Source organism: Athene cunicularia (genome assembly GCF_003259725.1).
Source record: "Athene cunicularia isolate RWA chromosome 3 unlocalized genomic scaffold, athCun1 chr3_part1, whole genome shotgun sequence".
NCBI lineage: Eukaryota > Metazoa > Chordata > Aves > Strigiformes > Strigidae > Athene > Athene cunicularia.
The window spans coordinates 58,080,827-58,100,268 of record NW_020799097.1 but is presented as its reverse complement, the minus strand read 5'-3'; the positions used below and the strand labels follow the sequence as shown (position 1 = coordinate 58,100,268).

The 19,442-nt window shown below is 40.6% G+C and overlaps 1 protein-coding gene across 4 annotated transcripts in view; it reads right to left on the bottom strand.

Moving 5' to 3' along the window:
* NCOA7 (nuclear receptor coactivator 7) overlaps nucleotides 1-19,442 on the bottom strand; it is a 100,903-nt gene that overhangs the window by 62,180 nt on the left and 19,281 nt on the right. For all 4 annotated transcript variants that reach the window (XM_026846302.1, XM_026846301.1, XM_026846304.1 and 1 more), the window contains exon 2: nucleotides 13,435-13,565. In XM_026846302.1, coding sequence (XP_026702103.1) covers nucleotides 13,435-13,484 — 50 coding nt within the window. In that variant the 5' untranslated portion in view covers nucleotides 13,485-13,565. The remainder of the gene's footprint in view (nucleotides 1-13,434; nucleotides 13,566-19,442) is intronic.

Below are 19,442 nucleotides of genomic sequence, written 5' to 3'. Positions count from 1 at the left end.
TAGCTGGAACCCACCTCCAGAAAAAAAAAAAATCTCAAGGAATGGTATTCTAGTATTTCTTATATGAGAAGTACCAAGGGCACACGATAAATTCTTTTAAGAAATACTTTCAGATGAAGTGAAATGCAGCTAAAAATAAATAGTTTAGGCATGATGTGTTTGCCAAAGATCTAAACAGGTACAAAAAGCAACTATGAAAATTCATCATGGCAGGGCCTATGCAGGACTACAGAGAACAGAGTCAGAGATACAGCACTTTTTTTTTTTTTCTCCTCATCGGGTACCTACACTGCAAACTGCTAGAAGCCTGTACACCTGTGGGTGTACTCATGAAAACACCTGCATTCACTCACTTTTTTTTCCTCTTTCTCTCCATTTTTAAGCATCCCCAACTGGCCCATCAGCGATAAAGCACAGCGAGTGCAGTGGTAATGGTGCAAAAAGCACAGCAAAGGAGGAGCACAGTACTACTCAAGGAAAAGAAAACTCAGCCCAAGGCTTGCACCTCAAAGTTTGTAGCTCAAAGAAGTGTTTTAAGCTGCTTCCATCAACAAAAGAAACTGCCTCTCTCTGCTCACCACTGATCCTGTCCCCATTCTTGCACACAAGCATTTATTGCAGCTCCATAGGCACCAGATCTGGGAAGTTCAAGTACCAATATATAAATTAATTTTTCAAAATCAAATCACTCCCCCACTAGATCCCACTTGTCTGTGCTACCGTTTGTATCAACATAAAGGAGAAGGCCAAAAGAGGAGACAAGACTGCTCATCCAAGCAGCAGTACCAGTTCAAAGACACTTTGCCTAGACCGAAGGGCTTGTTCAAGCTACAGCCTTGTTTGTTCTCTGTAACATTAGGCTGAGATCAGCAAAAAGAGTGAGCCAGAAAGCCACACCAGACACAGGCCACACCATGCCAAACAGACCTCTGGACAGGACAGGAATACTGAGGCGGTTGTGGTGTTACAGATTGCCACTGATTTGTTACTGATTTAAGTGGATGACCTTATGATGAGAAATAATCATGATTAAATAATCGAATAGAATTTTATAAGAATATTAGTTTTATAAAACTCAGAATAATTGCATACTGTTTTAAGTAACTATGGCACACTGTAACGATGTAACCAGCTATGCTGCTATTAGCTCATCTGTAAAAACTCAGACCAAGACTACATGGGCCACATAGTTCAACAATCTTGAAATAATACTTCATTGTTTTGCATGTCAAAAGGTAGAACCTTAGGTAAGGTTAATAGAAATTAGAGAAAATGAACTGTAACAACCTGCCTATGTCTGCCAAGTTATAAAGAAACTAGGTAAAAGGTAATGCCAAAGGGGAGATTGCAATAACCGACCCATGGACCACTGACTCTTATTACACCCCAGACCCATTTCAGGACTTCAGTGAGCATAACCAGAAAGAGGCGTGGATATTAAAACGATTTACAGGAATTAACATGTTTATGTATGAGCACTTGATTAATATGTATTACTGTATTCTATATAACCAGCATGTTATATGAATTAGGTGTGCATTCTTGGCAAGACAATTCCCCTACGCACCCAGTGCTGCTAATAAAGCAGTGTCTGCTTGTCTACATCACATTGGTGTTGTAAGTTCTCTAGACCATTTTTGGTAAGTGGCAGCTTCTTCCCACCTATCCAGAAAAGATGCTTTGATGATGGGAAATTTTCATTAAGGTTTCCCAAGGGCTGGGAGACAGGCTGCAAAAAGCAAGAAAACAGTGACTGCTTCTCCAACAGCACCAGGAAGAGAAGAAATAATTGGTTTTTTTTCATAAAGAGGATCTTAATGTTGAATAAGTTGACTCAACTCAATAAGTGAATTCACCTGGCAAACTTTGCTGACTGGCAAGGTTGAGGGGATCCAAAAGTAACCATGGTCAAGAAGGCAGTGACAAAGTCAAGTCAAAAATTCAATTATTTCTTTACTTAAATGACGACTAAAAAGGGTATCTTAGAGAGGCAGGTGAGTTAAAGCACCTATCTCCATTAGTTTTTACTTTTATTTACAAAGTTACTTTGAAATTTAATGTTTAAGTGTCAAGGCTCTCTGCATCACTGCACCATTCTGTATGGCATGAAAATACACATTTAATACACATTAAAAAAAAAAAAGTAGTTTAAAACCAAAAAAAATACAACTTTTTTTATTATTATTATAACAACAGAGAAGACCAGAATGAGAAAAAAAGGCACTAAAAAGGAAGTCAAACTAATGGTTTTAAATACTAACTTTCATGATGACCCAAGAATGCCACCATGTATTTCTCAGGGATTCTGCATTTTACAAGAGATGCTGTGCACATGTTTACAAACAGGTGGCAAACTCATCTGTTCAGGAACAAATTTACAGCAAGATGCACCATGACACAAGTGGAGAAAAATTCTGTTTAGTGTATTTCAGAGTAATTGTTAAAAACAAATCTCAACCAACCCACCTCATGTCTCAGTTCTATGTTTGTATTCATCATTCCCAAACAACTTGTAACCTATTCTGCATGTTGAGCAGTTTAATGGGCTTTCTGAATAGAGTTCTCATTAACTGAAACTCACTCAGTACAGAAGAGGAAATACCCAAGCATACCGAAGATCTGCTTACATTGAAGTTCAAAGAAACACCCAGAAATGCTGATAATGGGTGGGGAAAAAAAGGAACCTGTAGCTTTATGTTTGGAATAATGAGTGATGTTGTCACATACAATAGACACTTTATAATGTGAGAATGATAATCCCCCTCCACCCAGAGGAGGTATTTCCATCAAAGTTTCTATACAAAGTAATATGGCACCACCTTTTCAATACTATGGTCAAAAGATCATTAACCGTAAGTATAAAAATGACACGACAGGGTAGGGCTTGTCTACGTGGTACAGTCAGATGGCATGCATGTACTAGTGCAACTTCTCATATGTGTATACCTTATGCTAAAATGAATATTTGGCATGGTCTGATATTTTTCAGTAGCCATACCATTATACTAGTGTAGCAGGTCCTTCATTATATTTACTGTAAGAGACAAAATGTGTATTAATTACTATATTAAAACCACTGAGAAACTCTAAGACATAAAATATTATTTATGCTCTTATTTTTGACTGAAAAAATAGTTTGGATTTTCTCAGTTACTTTTCACTTTAAGCATACAATCAAAATGTTTATGAAGGGGAAGAAGCAATTACCACAGGGGAGAAACAAAGGCAAAAAGTAAATCTTGCCCTCTGTCAGCTCTCTGGAAGAGGCAAAAGAAGGACATGAGGTTGTACTTCATCTCCATGTTCTCAGGACTTTTGAGTCCAGAAGGTTCCACCCCACTTCAGGCAGACAGGGAACTAGAATAATAAGCTAAGGAAACCAGAAACTTACAGTGCTCTTGAATTTCATCTTATAAAGCAGCCCTTCTGCTTAACCCTGAGTGGCCTTGCTCCCAGCAGCAACCACATGCACCCAGGCTGCAGTATGACTGGGAAGTTAAGCGCTGCCTCCTCCCCCCTCACAGAAGCAGAGCAGGAGGGCGGCAGGGAGAAGCAGGCCAGCTATCATCAATCCCCTGCCTGCGTTCAAGGACAACAGCTGGTCCCAGCAAACTCGGCCGGCTAGCTGGAGGCTGACAAGTCTGGTGCTCTGCGACACCCTGTCCTACCGGTTATCACTGTCCACCCTTGCCCATTCCCTTCTGGGCTGGGAAGGAAAGCTTCCTCCACACCCAGCTACCGCAGGCAGGTGGGGAGCAGCTGGCCTCCCTCCCTCTCCCTTGCCCCGGCATTTCACCCTGCAGCAGCAGTGCCTTGGACTGGCTCCCACCACCCTTGCTACAGCTGTTTCACTGTTCTGTTCTTAACAGTATGATTCTTCATATGCATAAAATTGCTCAAACGAGTCCGTTCACGGACTAGAGTCATATGCTGTAGTTTTAAGCCTCTGTAGGATTGAAAAAAAAAAAAAAAAAAAAAAAGGCAGGGGCGTGGGCTGTTTGGCAGCATTTGTAACACAAACAGCTTCTATAATCACAAAAAAAATCCCCAACCTCAGAACTGCTACATGCAGCACCTGCTGTGGTCCACATGAAAAGAGGAGCATCATCTTTTTAACACAGATATTGAACATACAGATAAATCTTCTGCTTAAGGAGATCTGATTTTCAGATTGATTGAAACGTGATTAACATCTTGAAGCCATATAGAAGCATTACTGAAAGCAAAAAGCCAGCAACTGAGAGAAATGCACTGTTATGTCAAAAACATAAAATATAAACTAAGTTTACCTGTGACTAGCTAGGTGTTAAGTTTATGCCCACTGAAATAAAAGCAGCCACTCTAGTAAAACAGAGGTAGAAAGCTGGAGTTATTATCAGTGTATATTAAGTGCTATACAAGACAAGTTCTCTGTGCCAGAGACTTCTGTCTGACAGAAAAATATTCAGTGCATTAAGACATTCAGAGTTGATTTATGGCTCATTTACATTACAAAGGTTTTCCAGTATAAGGACAATTCTCTCCCTTCTCCCTAAATTCCTAAACCGTTCTGCTGCTCTCCTTGGGATTTTCTCTCACACAAATCAAGACGACGAATCCCACAGGCCTCAATGGAGCATGAGACAGAGCATAGCTAACATTAAATTTCAGATGATCCTAGGAAACACTGCCTGCTCAGACTACAGAGTAGGACAGAGAAAAAAACCAAAACACCACAAACCAACACTTACAACCCACTTCCTCATAATCAGACTGGCAGGAATGGGGTGGGGAGAAATGTCTTCTAACATTCAGGCTGGAAGCTGCATTAATGCTGAGGGCATGAGAAGTACAAGCCTGGCACCACAGGCTTTCTAATGCTATCAAGAATATCCACACAGCCTCCTACCCCTGCCCAGAGCTCCAGAGAAGAGGGGAAAAAAGCTTCATTTCCTGGGGGAAGCAGGAGTGGGGAGTCCAGCGCCCACAGGCACACAGCAGAAACTGCAGAATATGCAACCAATAGTCCAAATACAGTGCAAGCAGACAGTCACCCAACTGTCCCTATGCAGGATCCAAAGCATTTCTTCACTAAGCAACAGAATTCCCTTAGTTCGCTATATAATGCTTTCCAATCTGTCAGACAGAGGGGAAAAAAAAGCCTCTCTCCAAAAGCACATTCCTGCAGTTATTCACGTCTTTACCTTTAAAATTGCATAACTATTAAAAGAAATAGACCATCCCACCAGCCAAATCAACAATCCAATGTAGCATGGCACATGACAGAAAAACAGGCAAGTCTTGAATCATGGCAGCAGACACAAGGCAGACAATTTCATCTGTGGACCAGAAACACCAGTAACTTTCCCTGAAGGGGCATCTCTAGCTTATCAACCTGGGTTAAGTCCAACAAACTCTTAACATATCTCATGATGCTGACTCTTCTCAAAATACAGTACACCCCACTCCCTACTACCATGTGATACAAAGCACAGGAGAGCTGAGCAGGACTGCTGCCACAGGGTGGTAATGCAGCTGGGATTTCTCAGAGCAGGAGCAAGAGATGTTTAACAGCACCACCAAGAAGTCAGTACCATTACGTGCATGCCTCCATGTCACTTAAACAAAACTGTGGCTGCTTCTGTAAGAGGCCTTCAGTCCACAGCTGCTCCTTGATGGCAGCTCTGCCATCCATAAGAGACATGGCAAAACCAGAAGGCTGAGTGGGACCACCTCTTTTGGTGGCATCTTACATGGCTTTGGTTTAAAATTGACCATGGAACCACACATCTGCCAAGTATTAATGATAAATTTCCACCAGCATTTAAACTAGGCTTAATTTTAAAACTGAGATTAAGCAGAATATTATGCAGTAGGTGCTAAGAGCGAAAGAGAAGACATGTCTGGGAGGCTGAAGGGACAAGACCACACCTGCAGACGCTATAGAAACACCATGCAATTTGAAAAGGTAATTATATCAGTTTCCTACAGACAACAGTAAAAATCTGTCTCACCTATTCAGAAAGCCATCTTTTGAAGCCCCCAAATTTTACAGACTTTAAGATACATCATCTTTAAATCCCTCCAAGAGCAAAAAGGTAAATAGCACAGCCCCCTATGAGCCTCCAGCACACCCCTTCTGTGCAGCATACACAGCTTCAGGCCACAGGGAAGAGAAGACAAAATACATTACAACTATGTTAATAGCAACTCTTATCAAAACTGTACAGACTCTTACATCAAAAGACCTATCGTGTAACTATTTATGTTCTAAAAAGGAGGCTAAATAAATCTTTTTTTGCAGTTTCTTTTTAAAGGCTGATAACAGACACCCAAAGGTCCCTTCGGGAAAAGCAAATACAAGGTCATTGTATGCTTGCTGCCTAACAAGCCAGCCTTACACCTTTCTTGCAAGGTGATTAGTGAAAATTCTGAAATTGCTGGTGTGAGGCAGCATGTTTGAAAATTAAACAAACAGAAAGTCTTTTCTCTGTATATTCTGTGATATAGGCAGCCCTCAAAGAAATCAAGAACGTCATGAAACTGCCTTTCTTCTCTTTCCTAAAAAAAGCCTCTTTATACAGAGCCCACACTGTTACCCAGTCTCACTTCACATGCAGAGGGAAGTGAACGGGTGAGGAGATTAACCATGCTTCCTGTCTTATGCAAGCTTTGTATCTCCATAAATAGCATTTCTGGTACTGGAAAATTTTAAAAACTCTGAAGAAAGCCTCAGGGCCCCATCAGATACTTTCACTAACTCTGATATCCAATAACAAAATTCTTCAATCCTATATGACTCCACTACTCTTGAGGATGAAAGCACTGGAAAGAACCTAAGCTGCAGAAACCACTGCCTTGTTTATGCTTCCCAGAGGAAGCACTCACATTGGGAATAACCGTGATTCACAAGCTAAGTAGAGGACATGCTCTTCTGCTGACTCTCATCCTGCACCACAGAATTACAATACCACCAGTATAAAAAACTCAGAGTCCAGAAAGCAACAGCAATGTGAGATGAAGAAACAGTCCCTGAGATAAGCAACTGTTTACATACTTTTCCCCTGCACTGGCAACCCTTGTCAGAAAAAGAAGGTTCAATTTTCCATCCAACTCTCTCTCTCGGTTTATATCTAAGATTAAAAGAAAACTTATTTTTTATATATACAACAGCAAGTTGATGAGCAATGAATAGGAAGTGTCTCAAGCAACTGAAGGACATGATCAACCTCCCAAAGTTCTACTGAAAAGCTCCTCAAGCTGCTGTCTGTGAAATTCTAGACATTCTTCAATGTCTGAGAACTACAATGGTTGCAAAGGACAGCTGAAATACTAACCTACACAGCAGCAGGCAGAAAGTCTGCTAAAAACCATTGAAAACTTCCATTTTAAGTAAATGGAAGGCAAATCACCATACAGTATGTTTCAGTAATTGTTTTATGGCTTCTCTCGGCATCCAATGCAGCAAACCAACTATCTCGCACATACACCCCTAAATAACAGTAAATAATATCCACTGCACCCCATATCTGAAGTAGTGATATCTTCATCTTCTTTCTTATGAAATAAAATGCCCCAGGCATACATGTTACTGGTCAAAACAATGTAAGCAAAATGCATTACTGTTTTTTGGTTTCAATAACAGGATTATGAAGTAATGTTTATATGTCTGGAAGCCGAGCTTAGAAATTTCCATTATACAGATGAGCTGAAATGATGTATTATTTCCTAGAGTCATTTAAAAAAATGTAAGCATCTCCAGGATCTTGGCTTGACTATTCTTCACACCCAAGATAAACCTCCGCAATGGTTTGTTTTAAAAACAATGTGTGGAAACTTTTCCTTCTAAAAGCAAAAAATAAATTATGGGTGCTACAGGAAACTTGAATAAACATCAACATTTTGGCTGAGCAGAGCAAGAACAATTGAAGAGAGATGACTGCTGGAGAAACAGTGATCTGAGGAGCACCCAACATTTGAAGCCTGTTGTGTGGATATAATGAGTCTGGCCAACAAGAAAAGCACATAACAAAAACCTATGACAAAGCCCCACATACAGGAGATGCCCTCAAAAAAGTATGTTTGTGCATATATTCCTTATCTGGGTTTCCCTCCTTCCTAGTCACCACTGATATCCTCTCTTTCCACACATTCCCTCTGTGTTCACTGCATTTTTCTCATTTCTTCATTGTCCTATGTTTTAATAGACACAGGAATAAAAAATATGAAGCATACTCAATATTGAAATAAACCAGAACAAAGCTATAAAAATTCCAAATGTGATGCTTATAAACCTGTTAGTTTGTATAATGCAAAAGACTGACTAAAGGAGTGACCATAGTGCGTCAGACCAAGGGTCTGTGCAAGCCAACATCCTACCTCCAACAGCAGCCAAGAGCAAGGACCAGGGAAAGACATAACAATATTAGGAGTATATATGACTCCTTCTCCAGCTAAGTTTTCCAGACTCTAGTTCAGCAACTATGCATTAATGATTCCTACTGTCATGGGTTGTGACTGTTTAAAAGGAAAGCTAAGGTTAGGTCATAAACAACTAATGTGATTGGAATGCTGAATATGGTTTGTTTTACGTATTATTAGTATTAAAGAATAATCAGGAGAAGAAAAGCAGCTGTAAATTAGAGCCTGGTAACAAGTAAATAACTGTACTAAGCATTCATATATATCCTTGCAAATCTTGGTTTTAACGTACAAATCTTCATTGGTATGAATGTAAATTTAGGTATCTAAGCAAAGAATCTAAATTAAAACATGCTGCAAATGCCTTTATTTCCCTTAAATATTCATATCACAAGGCAACACGAGGTGAACATCACGTTGTACAACTGGCTTCAGGTTCTGACAGTGTATTAGCAATCTGGAGCTAAAGGGAGTCTCTGCCTACTCAAATGGGCTTTGGAGCATATCCCAGACATTTATGTAGGTTTTTTGAAAAGAATGATGGTAACAAGACCAATGTAAATTCAATAAACACAAAAGCAGCCAAATCCCAGTGAGAATATTTTCCCTAATACAAACACTTCATCTTTGACTTAAGAAATCTGGCTTTCAGTGGTGACCAAAATGAGAAACTTAGAACTAAAATTCATAATTCTCCTGGAAACGTAAAAAAAAAAAAAAAAAAAAAAAGAGTCATTCAAGCATCAGTTTTATGGTTCATCTCTATAAAACATTCTTCAGATTAAGGTCACCAAAAGTTGGAAATATAACTATTAATCAAATGTGAGCTCTTGGTCACCTTGTTGAAAAGTAACATTTTTTCAAATAAAGCACTACTTATTTGTTCTCTGCTAAGAAAGTAGTAGAGAGCTACTTGACATAGATCAGACAGATCATAAAGCATGGAAAATGCTGAATAACTTAGAGCAAGGAAGGTTAAGAGACAAAAAACTTGAAACTAAAAGACCCTCTTTTGTCATTCTTTCAGAAAACTACTCAAACACTTCCCTTACGTTTTCTCCTCTCCTGGAACTTGTACAAATATATCCAGTAACACACAATAGCACATGCAAAGCAATTCCAGTTTCAAGCTGTACATTCAGTGTTCCAGAGTACCAATTTATATTCAAGGCAATTCTTTCCATGAGACACATGTCACTCATTTTGGTAATTTCTTTTTAAATTAAGTTAAAATTTTAATAGCTATTCATTCCACAGGGTGAAGTGCATCTAACTTGATCCTATGTAATGGGCAGGGGAAAACTGAGAGGCTCTCCATTCTGTAAGGAGAGAGGGAAGATAAAGGAAGCAGAGGCAGAGGGAAATGACAAGCTGTACCAGGATTCAAGGGCACATAACCATAGTAAAAGGCACCAAATGTCACAGTAGAGTCAGGGACCCAATACACACAGATGTGCCATTGTACATCTATATTACACTGTACCATTTGTTTTTGGACTTAGTAGATACCAGGTCAGACTTCACAGCAAGAGGAGACAGTTCTTTGCAAAAGCTGCAGTAATACTGGTCCATTTGGGAGCTAATGACACAGAAAAGCCTAAAAACAAGGTCTGAAGAACTAGGCAAGAAAACTTAACTACATGGTCTTTAAGTAGGAGTAGCAGTCTTAAATAAGGACCTATTGCATAAGAGAAATTTATGCTTTCATGTTACTCTTTTACTTCTTGACTGTTAAACTCCCACGAGCTGTAACATCTTATCTGCATAAGGAATCTAAATTAATCTTTAAAAAGTTTTCTAGAGATTTCTATTTTGTTTGAAAAGTTACTTGTTTCATTTCTTGCCAAACAAGGCAAAAAATAAGCCCTTTACCACAAAACACAGTGGGCAAAGCAGCATTTGGCAAGAAGGTAAAATGGATGGTGAGGGGTTTTTTCAGTTTTACTTGCCATAGGGAGGGGAAGAGACCTGGGAAAACTAAGGCACTAGGGTCATGAAGATCTGTAGTGGAAAGATAAAATGACTGCATGCCTCTCTTCTATAGAGAAATTTTAAATATTTAAGGATAAATATTTAAACTAGCTTATTTACAACACTAAATTTGGGAGACAGAGATGCAGACAGTTATTTCACGCTTACCTTGCTTCCTCTCTAGCAGTTCAGGAGCTGGTTTGTCAGCACATAACTACCACCATGCCAATCACTTCAAGTATTTTAGGGTTCTCAAGCTAACCTTTCCAACGATTGTGAGTATAACCACTGACAAACTGAGCAATACCTCTACCAAAAACCATCCAGGAGGGGCCAAAATTACACTAGCCTGAAGGTCGAAAGCCATCTTCTGATGGGAAGTCAGACACTTCGGGATGCTGGCAGGGCAGTGAGGCTGCTTCCTATCCCACTGTTCATGTCCATGTGTCATTTCTCTTACTCTGCCAATAGAGAACTTGGGTTTCTGTTAGCAGGAGCTTCAGAGAAAGAACTATAATCTCCCATTTTCAGTTAATGTCTTTGTTGATATTACAATAACCTTTCCCCTCACATTAAAGAGTGAGGTTTTCTATTAAAATGTGTATGTTTTCACTAATATAGTCCACAAGGTAGCTATAAAACATTTTATTTCAACCACATTGAATATATACATTTTCTCCTTTCTAACCAGGATATAAGCAGAACTCTTCTTAGCCCTGGATGGAGCAGAGCCCTTTTCCCCACTCTCCTGACACGGAGCACAGTTTTCCCTCCTGCTGGCAAAAAGTCTAACCCATTTCCTATTCTCTTCCTTGGTAAGCAGCAGAGTTTCTCCCATGAACATCTGATCATAGGCAAAAATAACAAATTCAGATAAAGGTGAGAGGGAAAGTCCTTGTCTCCTAGGAATGTTTACTATACATAAATTCAGATTTTGTAAATACTATTATCATCTCAGGCTTGGGGCAGGGGAGGAACAGTAATGGAAGTAGAGGCATGCATGTGTTGGGGAAGCAGCTGAAGTTGCTCTTCGCTTAAGAGCAAATATGAGCCCAATCTGGAAGGAAAAGCAGAACACTTGAAGTAGCACACAAAACAGTATGAGGGCTAAAGTTTATTAAGCTTGGGTGTTTTAAATCTAAGACAGAACAGGTGTCTACAGATTCTATAATACAAATCAACCAAAACTGACAGCAACATCAAAGCACACACCCAATTAAATAATCTGTGTCCCAATATGAGGCACCTAAACTGGGAACTTCTTCTACATCAAATTAAAAAGTATGAAAAAAACAAGTAGAGACACTGTTAGAACTGCCTTTGTACTGAAGGAAATATAAGCTAGTTATTATTTTCAGGTACTTATATGACATTTACATTGGTCATCATGTAAAGCATTCAAACCACTCATCTGCAAGATGCTGGGACACCTGTCTAGTAGAGGAAACATGCTAGACTTAAGATGCTTGACTAAAATCAAGGACATGTAAATTCAGTTCTGCTTCTGTCGCTGACTGCACATGCAGACAATGTACGTCAAGGTAAGTTGGGCATACCACTTTCTGACCTACTTCAGCTTCTATTACATGATTTGTGGATCTAAAAACATTCTTGTAGAAATCATACATAGGTTTGCTTAGAGTGGGAACTTCATTTAAGGGCCTGCAACCCAAATAAAGAAAAAAGATGCAAGTCAGAAGGGAAAGAGACAGATGACCTGCCCAAAGTTACACAGCAGGTAAGGGCTAGAGCTAAGAATTGATTTCAGGTCTTTTTGACCCTTGTCTATAATGTCCTGTGCCCATACAAGACACAATGCCCCTGTGAATTTTTAAAAAGAGAATAGCCACAGATGACACAGGAAAGCTGCAAAACAGATTAAATAAAACGTCAGGGACTTTGCTGAAAGCTTCTTCAGGCTTTCAATTTCATTCATTAGACAACATTTAGAAAAGACTCAAAACTCTCCCTTCAATACTAAAGCATCTTGCTCAGACAGCCCTCTCAAAGCCTGAGCTTTAACAAGAAATTACTTGTTCCTTCATACAATCTCTTCAGCTGCTTCAGCTTTATCCCTCTTGATACCTTCTCTGCCATTGTTTATTCCCCCTTCTCAAAACCCAAAATTGCACTATTCCTTTCTGTCAATATCAACACAATTGCACTTCTCCAGATGGAAAGCAATTTACCTGGCATGAACAGATGTGCTTCACCACAAAACTTCAAGTCTTTAGCCACCACTACATACCACCTGAAGAGCAATAAAGAAGTGCAGCAACTTTTCCCCCAGCTACTATTTCTAAGTGGGGCAACAGGCATGCCTCTAGATGTCTGTAATGCACTGGCTACTGTTTTAGTGCAGCTTCAATAATATTTTTTTAGTAGTGAATGGAGATCAACAGTGCAGAAAATATCTTTGAGTCAAAGATGTTTTTTATACTGATTTCTCACCCCTTCTACCCCCCCAAGAGTAAGTGAGCTTTGTTTCTTCTTGTAGACTGGAGATGATTACAGACTTGCTAAATTAACAAAGACAAGTTATTAGGAAATCAACGTGAATTATTTCTTAAAAATTACAAATCATGAATTCCAAATGATAAAAACAATTGACAGAAAAAAAACACTGCTTTTATTTATAAAGAGGATACAGTTTAGGCATCTTATCCTTTCTTAGCTGATCTTATCCTATGAGATAATACTACTTAGTCTGTTTTATTTGAAATCAGATAAACTTTAGGTTTAGACATGCTTATGTTTTAGGTGCACTTGTTTTTATAAACACTCATCATAAGCGGAATGCTGGAAGCTCAAATGCAATGCAATTTGCAGCTGAGTACCCAAGAACAGTTTTGTGTTATAAATAAAAATTACAATTCAAGTCTATCTCCACTACCCAAACTGAAAAAAATATTAGGGACACAGCAAGAAAAGCACTTTCTGGATACATAATGCAGCATGGGTTTCATTTTTATACCAACTTGAAAAATCATAATGCCTTCTGAAAAAGGCAGAATGAGGAGTTCCATATTTTAATCAACATTGAAATAAACCCTGTAATCTTACCGGGCAAAATAGCCTTGTCTTCGTTCCTTCTTCTCTTCCTTGGTCTCCATTATGTACAGTCCAATGGGCAAGGTGAACAACCAAGTGAGATGCTCTTTTTCCCTTCAGTATCTCATATCCAGACAGAGTCCCTGTATATAAAATTTAAAAACAGGAAGTTCATAAATCAACATGTCAACAACACCTACAAAAACCAACACACTTGTGGAAGTGCAACTGACTCAGTGACAAAGCTAAGTGAAAGTTTAACCAGTCAATGCTTGCCATGTGATAATCCATTTAGCATACAATGAGACAAAAACCAATAAACACAGAATCATCTATGTTGGAAAAGACCTTGAAGATCATCCAGTCCAACCATTAACCTAACATTGACAGTTCCCAACTGCACCATATCCCTCAGCTCTATGTCTACCTGACTCTTAAACACCTCCAGGGATGGGGACTCCACCACTGCCCTGGGCAGCCCATTCCAACACCTAACAACCCCTTCTGGAAAGAAATGCTTCCTAATATCCAGTCTAAACCTTCCCTGGTGCAACTTGAGGCCATTTCCTCTTGTCCTATCACTTGTTACTTGGTTAAAGAGACTCATCCCCAGCTCTCTGCAACCTCCTTTCAGGGAGCTGTAGAGGGCGATGAGGTCTCCCCTCAGCCTCCTCTTCTCCAGACTAAACACCCCCAGTTCCCTCAGCTGCTCCCCGTACGACCTGTGCTCCAGACCCTGCACCAGCTTCATCGCCCTTCTCTGGACACGCCCGGTCATTCAATGTCCTTTTTGTAGTGAGGGGCCCAAAACTGAACACAGGAATCGAGGTGCTGCCTCACCAGTGCCGAGTCCAGGGGTAAGATCCCTTCCCTGTCCCTGCTGGCCACGCTATTGCTGACACAAGCCAGGATGCCATTGGCCTTCTTGGCCCCCTGGGCACACTGCTGGCTCCTGTTCAGCTGGCTGTCAATCAGCACCCCCAGGTCCCTCTCTGACTGGCAGCTCTCCAGCCACTCCTCCCCAAGCCTGTAGCGCTGCTGGGGGTTGTTGTGGCCCAAGGGCAGCCCCCAGCATTTGGCCTTATTGAAACTCCTTCAGTTGGCCTCAGCCCATGGCTCCAGCCTGTCCAGGTCTCTCTGCAGAGCCCTCCTACCCTCAAGCAGATCAACGCTCCCACCCAACTTGGGGTCATCTGCAAACTGACTGAGGGTCCACTCGATCCCCTCATCTAGATCCTCAATAAAGATGTTAAACAGGAGTGGCCCCAGAACCGAGCCCTGGGGGACAACACTCATGATCGGCCGCAAGCTGGATTTAACTCCATTCACCACAACTCTTTGGGCCTGGCCATCCAGCCAGTTTTTTACCCAGTGAAGTGTGTGCCCATCCAAACCACGAGCAGCCAGTTTCACCAGTAGAATGATGTGGGAAACTGTGTCAAAGGCCTTACTAAATTCAAGGTAGACAACGTCCACAGCCTTTCCCTCATCCAATGAGCAGGTCTCCCTGTCATAGAAGATCAGGTTTGTCAAGCAGGACCTGCCTTTCATAAACCCATGCTGACTGGGCCTGATCATCTGGTTGTCCCGCACATGTATGATCGTACTCAGGATGAGCTGCTCCATCAGCTTCCCAGGCACTGAAGTCAAGCTGACAGGCCTGTGATTTCCCTGATCATCCTTCCTTCTTATATATGGGTGTCACATTGGCCAATTTCCAATATGTCAGGACCTCCACGGTCAGCCAGGACTGCTGGTAAATGATAGGAAGCAGCTTGGCAAGCACCCCAGCCAGCTCCTTCAGCACCCTCAGATGTATCCCAGCCAGTCCCATAGACCTGTGTATGTCTATGTGATGCAGTAGGTCACTGACTGTCTCCTCCTGGATTGTGGAGGGGTCAGACTCCCAGTCTGTCTTCTGGCTGAGGAGGATGGATTCCCTCAGTACAACTGGTCTTGTTATTAATGACTGAGGCAAAGAAGGCATTAAGCACCTCAGCCTTTTCCTCATCACTCGCTGCCCTGTGTCCTCTTCTAATCTCACTCATCTCTTAGATCCCCTCCTTCTGCTTGACAGCAAGAAGATGAGGGATCATCTGCTTCTTTTGGAGCTTCCATTTGCTTCATGGATGTTAAGGTGCTACTCCACCAATTAATTTCCCTTTCACATTCCCTAGTACTTTCTTTTCTTTGAGTTCTGCCACCAGGCTGAGCAGGTTATCCAGCTGATCCCAGTGCAGACAGGTGCTGTCACTGCTGCCCTCTGACAGGATTGACAGGCTCAAGCACTCCCGGCAGCCTGGGACCTGGACCACTGCATATTTGCGTGGCAGCTCCATCAGGGTCGGCACATTCTTTTTGGTGTTGATTTTGATTCAAGTGGAGACCATAGCTCAGTCTAGTTGTGGAAGACAATGAGATGACTACTAGCTAAGATAATAAGCTCTAGAGCCAGGAGAGGGAATGTGCCCTGTCCACATACCCTGCCTGTGCAAACTGCCGCACCACATCCTGTTTGACACCGCCGTACCACACCATACTTACAAAAACTCTGTAAAATAATGAGAAATAAGACAGTTTTAAAACAACGTAAAGAAAAAAAAGAATGACCTACATTCTTGACACATTTGACTGTTGTGAACAATACATCAGTTCAAACGAGAATACAGGGAGAAGCAGGTGATCTTGAAAAGGAGACCAGTAACACTGGCTCTTGACATGGAAAACACCACCCCTTCGCAAATGGGGTACCGAGGCACCTGGCAAACAGGAGTTGGAAATTTCAGAACTGGTTGGTAATTACTGCGACCAACAATATGCCACATCAATTGCTGTCCAAGATTCCTGCCAAAACATTTTTACACTCTTCCCCTCTCCAACACACATTCAACCTACGAATGGCTTGTGCACATGCACAAAATAAGTTATCAAGGTTTGTTTAATTAACAAACTAAATAAGAATTCTTTATCAGTATTTCAGATTAAAGTTCAAACTAGAAGTTACTACTAAACATTTTAGTGTAATTGGCTGTATAATAAAGAAATGGAAGCCACATAAATTACAATTAGTAGTAAAAGAAGAAAAATTCCTCCATGACCTGGTCAGTTCCCATTATTTTCCCCTGCATCAAAAGATCATAAGCTACTGTCCTGGTTTCAGCTGAGATAAAGTTAATTTTCTTCCTAGTAGCTGGTACAATGCTGTGTTTTGGATTTAGTTTGAGAATAATGTTGGTATCACACTGATGTTTTGGCTGTTGCTAAGTTGTGCTTATCCTAAGTCAAGGACTTTTTGGTTTCCCATGCTCTGCCAGAGAGGAGGTGCACAAGAAGCTGTAAGGGAGCACGGCCAGGACAGCTGATCCAAACTATCCAAAGGGCTATTCCATACCACAGGATGTCATGCTCAGTATATAAACTGGGGGCAGTTGGAGAGGAAGGGCAGATCACTGCTGGGGTCAACAGCTGGTGAGAAGTTGCACTGTGCATGATTTGTCTTTTGGGTTTTATTTCTCACTCTTTTTGTTATCATAACAATCATTACAAATTATTATATTTTATTTCAGTTAAAGTGTTCTTATCTCAAAGCACAGGTTTTACTTTCTTTTTCTGATTCTCCTCCCCATCCCACCAGCTGGCAGAGGGGAAAGAGAGCGAGAGCAGCTGCACGGTGCTTAGTTGCCAGCTGGGGTTAAACTACAACAGCAAACTGCCAGATGTCATCAAAAGAGATAATGTAGCAAAAATAATCTACTTGAAAAGCCCAAGAACATATCATGTTAGATTCTCTCAGAAATACTTGCCATAATTTTCTCTCCATATTTATGAAGCATCAGTCCACAGCAATTAAAGTCCACTGCTTCAAAATGCACTTTTTCTTACTCATTAATTTTGAATACATATAGTGCATCAGAAAGAATCTATTCTCTCTGATCTTTATGTATGAGGTAGAGTCTTACAGTAATGCTCACTCTTTAAATGGCAAATTTGCCTACGACAGCTTTGGCTTTATAAAGAGAATATCATCTCTGCAAGTTAATGCAAGTCCCAGTCTTCAGCCGGACACAGAAACCTACATGATAGTAGCATAAGAATAGCATCAAAACAAATTGTCCTGCTCAGATGTCCAGTCTGTATGATGATAGCATATACTTCCTGAGAATTCTGATGTATCCTTATCTTCCCTGTTGGGGCAGGTCCTTACATTTTCAAAGGATCAAAACTAGTGGCTTTGTTAGCACTGCATTTAGAGTTACAATAAATATTTCAAAGCCTACAACTACAACCTCTACAGCAAACTACAAAGAGTTTGAAGAAAGAGGAACCACTCTTTCTTTCTCCTTTGCCTGCTTGGCCTTCACTACACTCTGCAGTGTGCGCTCAAGGGCACTGACAGGCCAGAGATGAGTCTCACATTGACACCAGGAACTATCAAATAACCATGGAGCACTCAGATAACATCAAACCCATGACCACAAGGACAGCAAAACCCATAGGAATGGGAAGAGGGAAGTGGGAAGAGCCCTTCTCACCTCACTGAAACATGATCAGCTGGGATGAATGGAGGGAAGTGAGATCTGGCCTCAGGGCCTCACCCTGTGTAAGAGGCAGCAGTACGCTCCTTCCACTCATTCTCTTTCTCTCCATGATCTACCGATCCCATCCAGGGAAATACCAGCCCTGGTCTGGCACAATGCTGAGATGAACAAAGTGCCACTGCCCAGGGAGTCAGGAGAAAAAAAACCTTGCCTGCCCACATTCCTGTCTTGCTCAGCCACAGCCTACTTCATCGAAGAGGGACATAAAGAAAGAGGAGGTAGGGCTTAAGCCCAGACCTAACCACAGATGCCACAGGAGGTGCTAGCACCAAATCAGCGTAGCACTGCTCAGCTCACCAAATGTAAGGTTTGCTGTTTGCCTTCATCAATGCTAAACAAAACTAGCAATGACAACACGGGTATGGAGCTTGTTCCACCCTTATCAACTAAATGCAACTCTTAAGTCCTTTCACACAGCGATGAGATATAAATCAAGAATTTAAAAGAACCCCACAACATTCAGAACAGATAGACACTCAGAAAATTGGATGTTATCCATAGACCAGAAGTAACAAAGGCATTCAGGTGATTTTTTTTTTTCCTAATAAAAATACACAGGGATCTTTTATCCAGTCACCAATTAATTAAAATTTTCCAAATTTAACAACAGGTCCTACTCTGTTGACTTAAAACTTTAGCTCACCTTCCTAAACAAAGGTGGTGTTCTAGGAAGGCATATTTAAGTCTGAAAACTATACTTTGAAAATATACTACTAGGAAAAACAAACTGATTAGGAGTGCTGACTACATAATTTGAGTCAACTTCTGCTGTTGGGAACTTTTCATGTACTAGTTGGCTTTAAGGAAGAAAAAAAGTCTGAAAGCTAGGAGAATTACAACATAACCTGTAGTAATTGCCACTGAAAACTAGTATTTCTTAAAGGTCCTTTTCAATTTTATAATTCTTTCAGCAGTAACAGTACAAAAATCACATTTATTTTATAGGTTGTCACCAACATTTTAAAGTTACATCAAAAAAACCAAACGCTACTACTACTTACACTTCCCCCCTACCTGTCCTTTGATATCTTCCAAGAAAGAAATCCCAGGTATTCTTTATTAACTGCTTAAAACACTAAGGATATGTGATTAAAATGAATCTTGGTTTCCTAGTAGCTCCCTTCTGGTAGAGACAAAGACTGAATCAGACAGACTATTAAAAATGTACATATTTGGGGGATATTTATACTCTGGGAGACAGACATCTTACTCATATATCACGAGTACAGTTCAAACTCAAATGATGACAAAGCTGCTTTTACAGAAATTTCAGGCTCAGTTTAACCCTTTCTACACTAAAATGAAGACAGTGAAAAGCTTGTCTACATGTCTACAGTAATGCTAATTCTTTTATTAGGTAATTTCCAGACAAAAGATATTCCTGATGGACACACAATGCATTTAAGTAAGGATTCTGTTAAA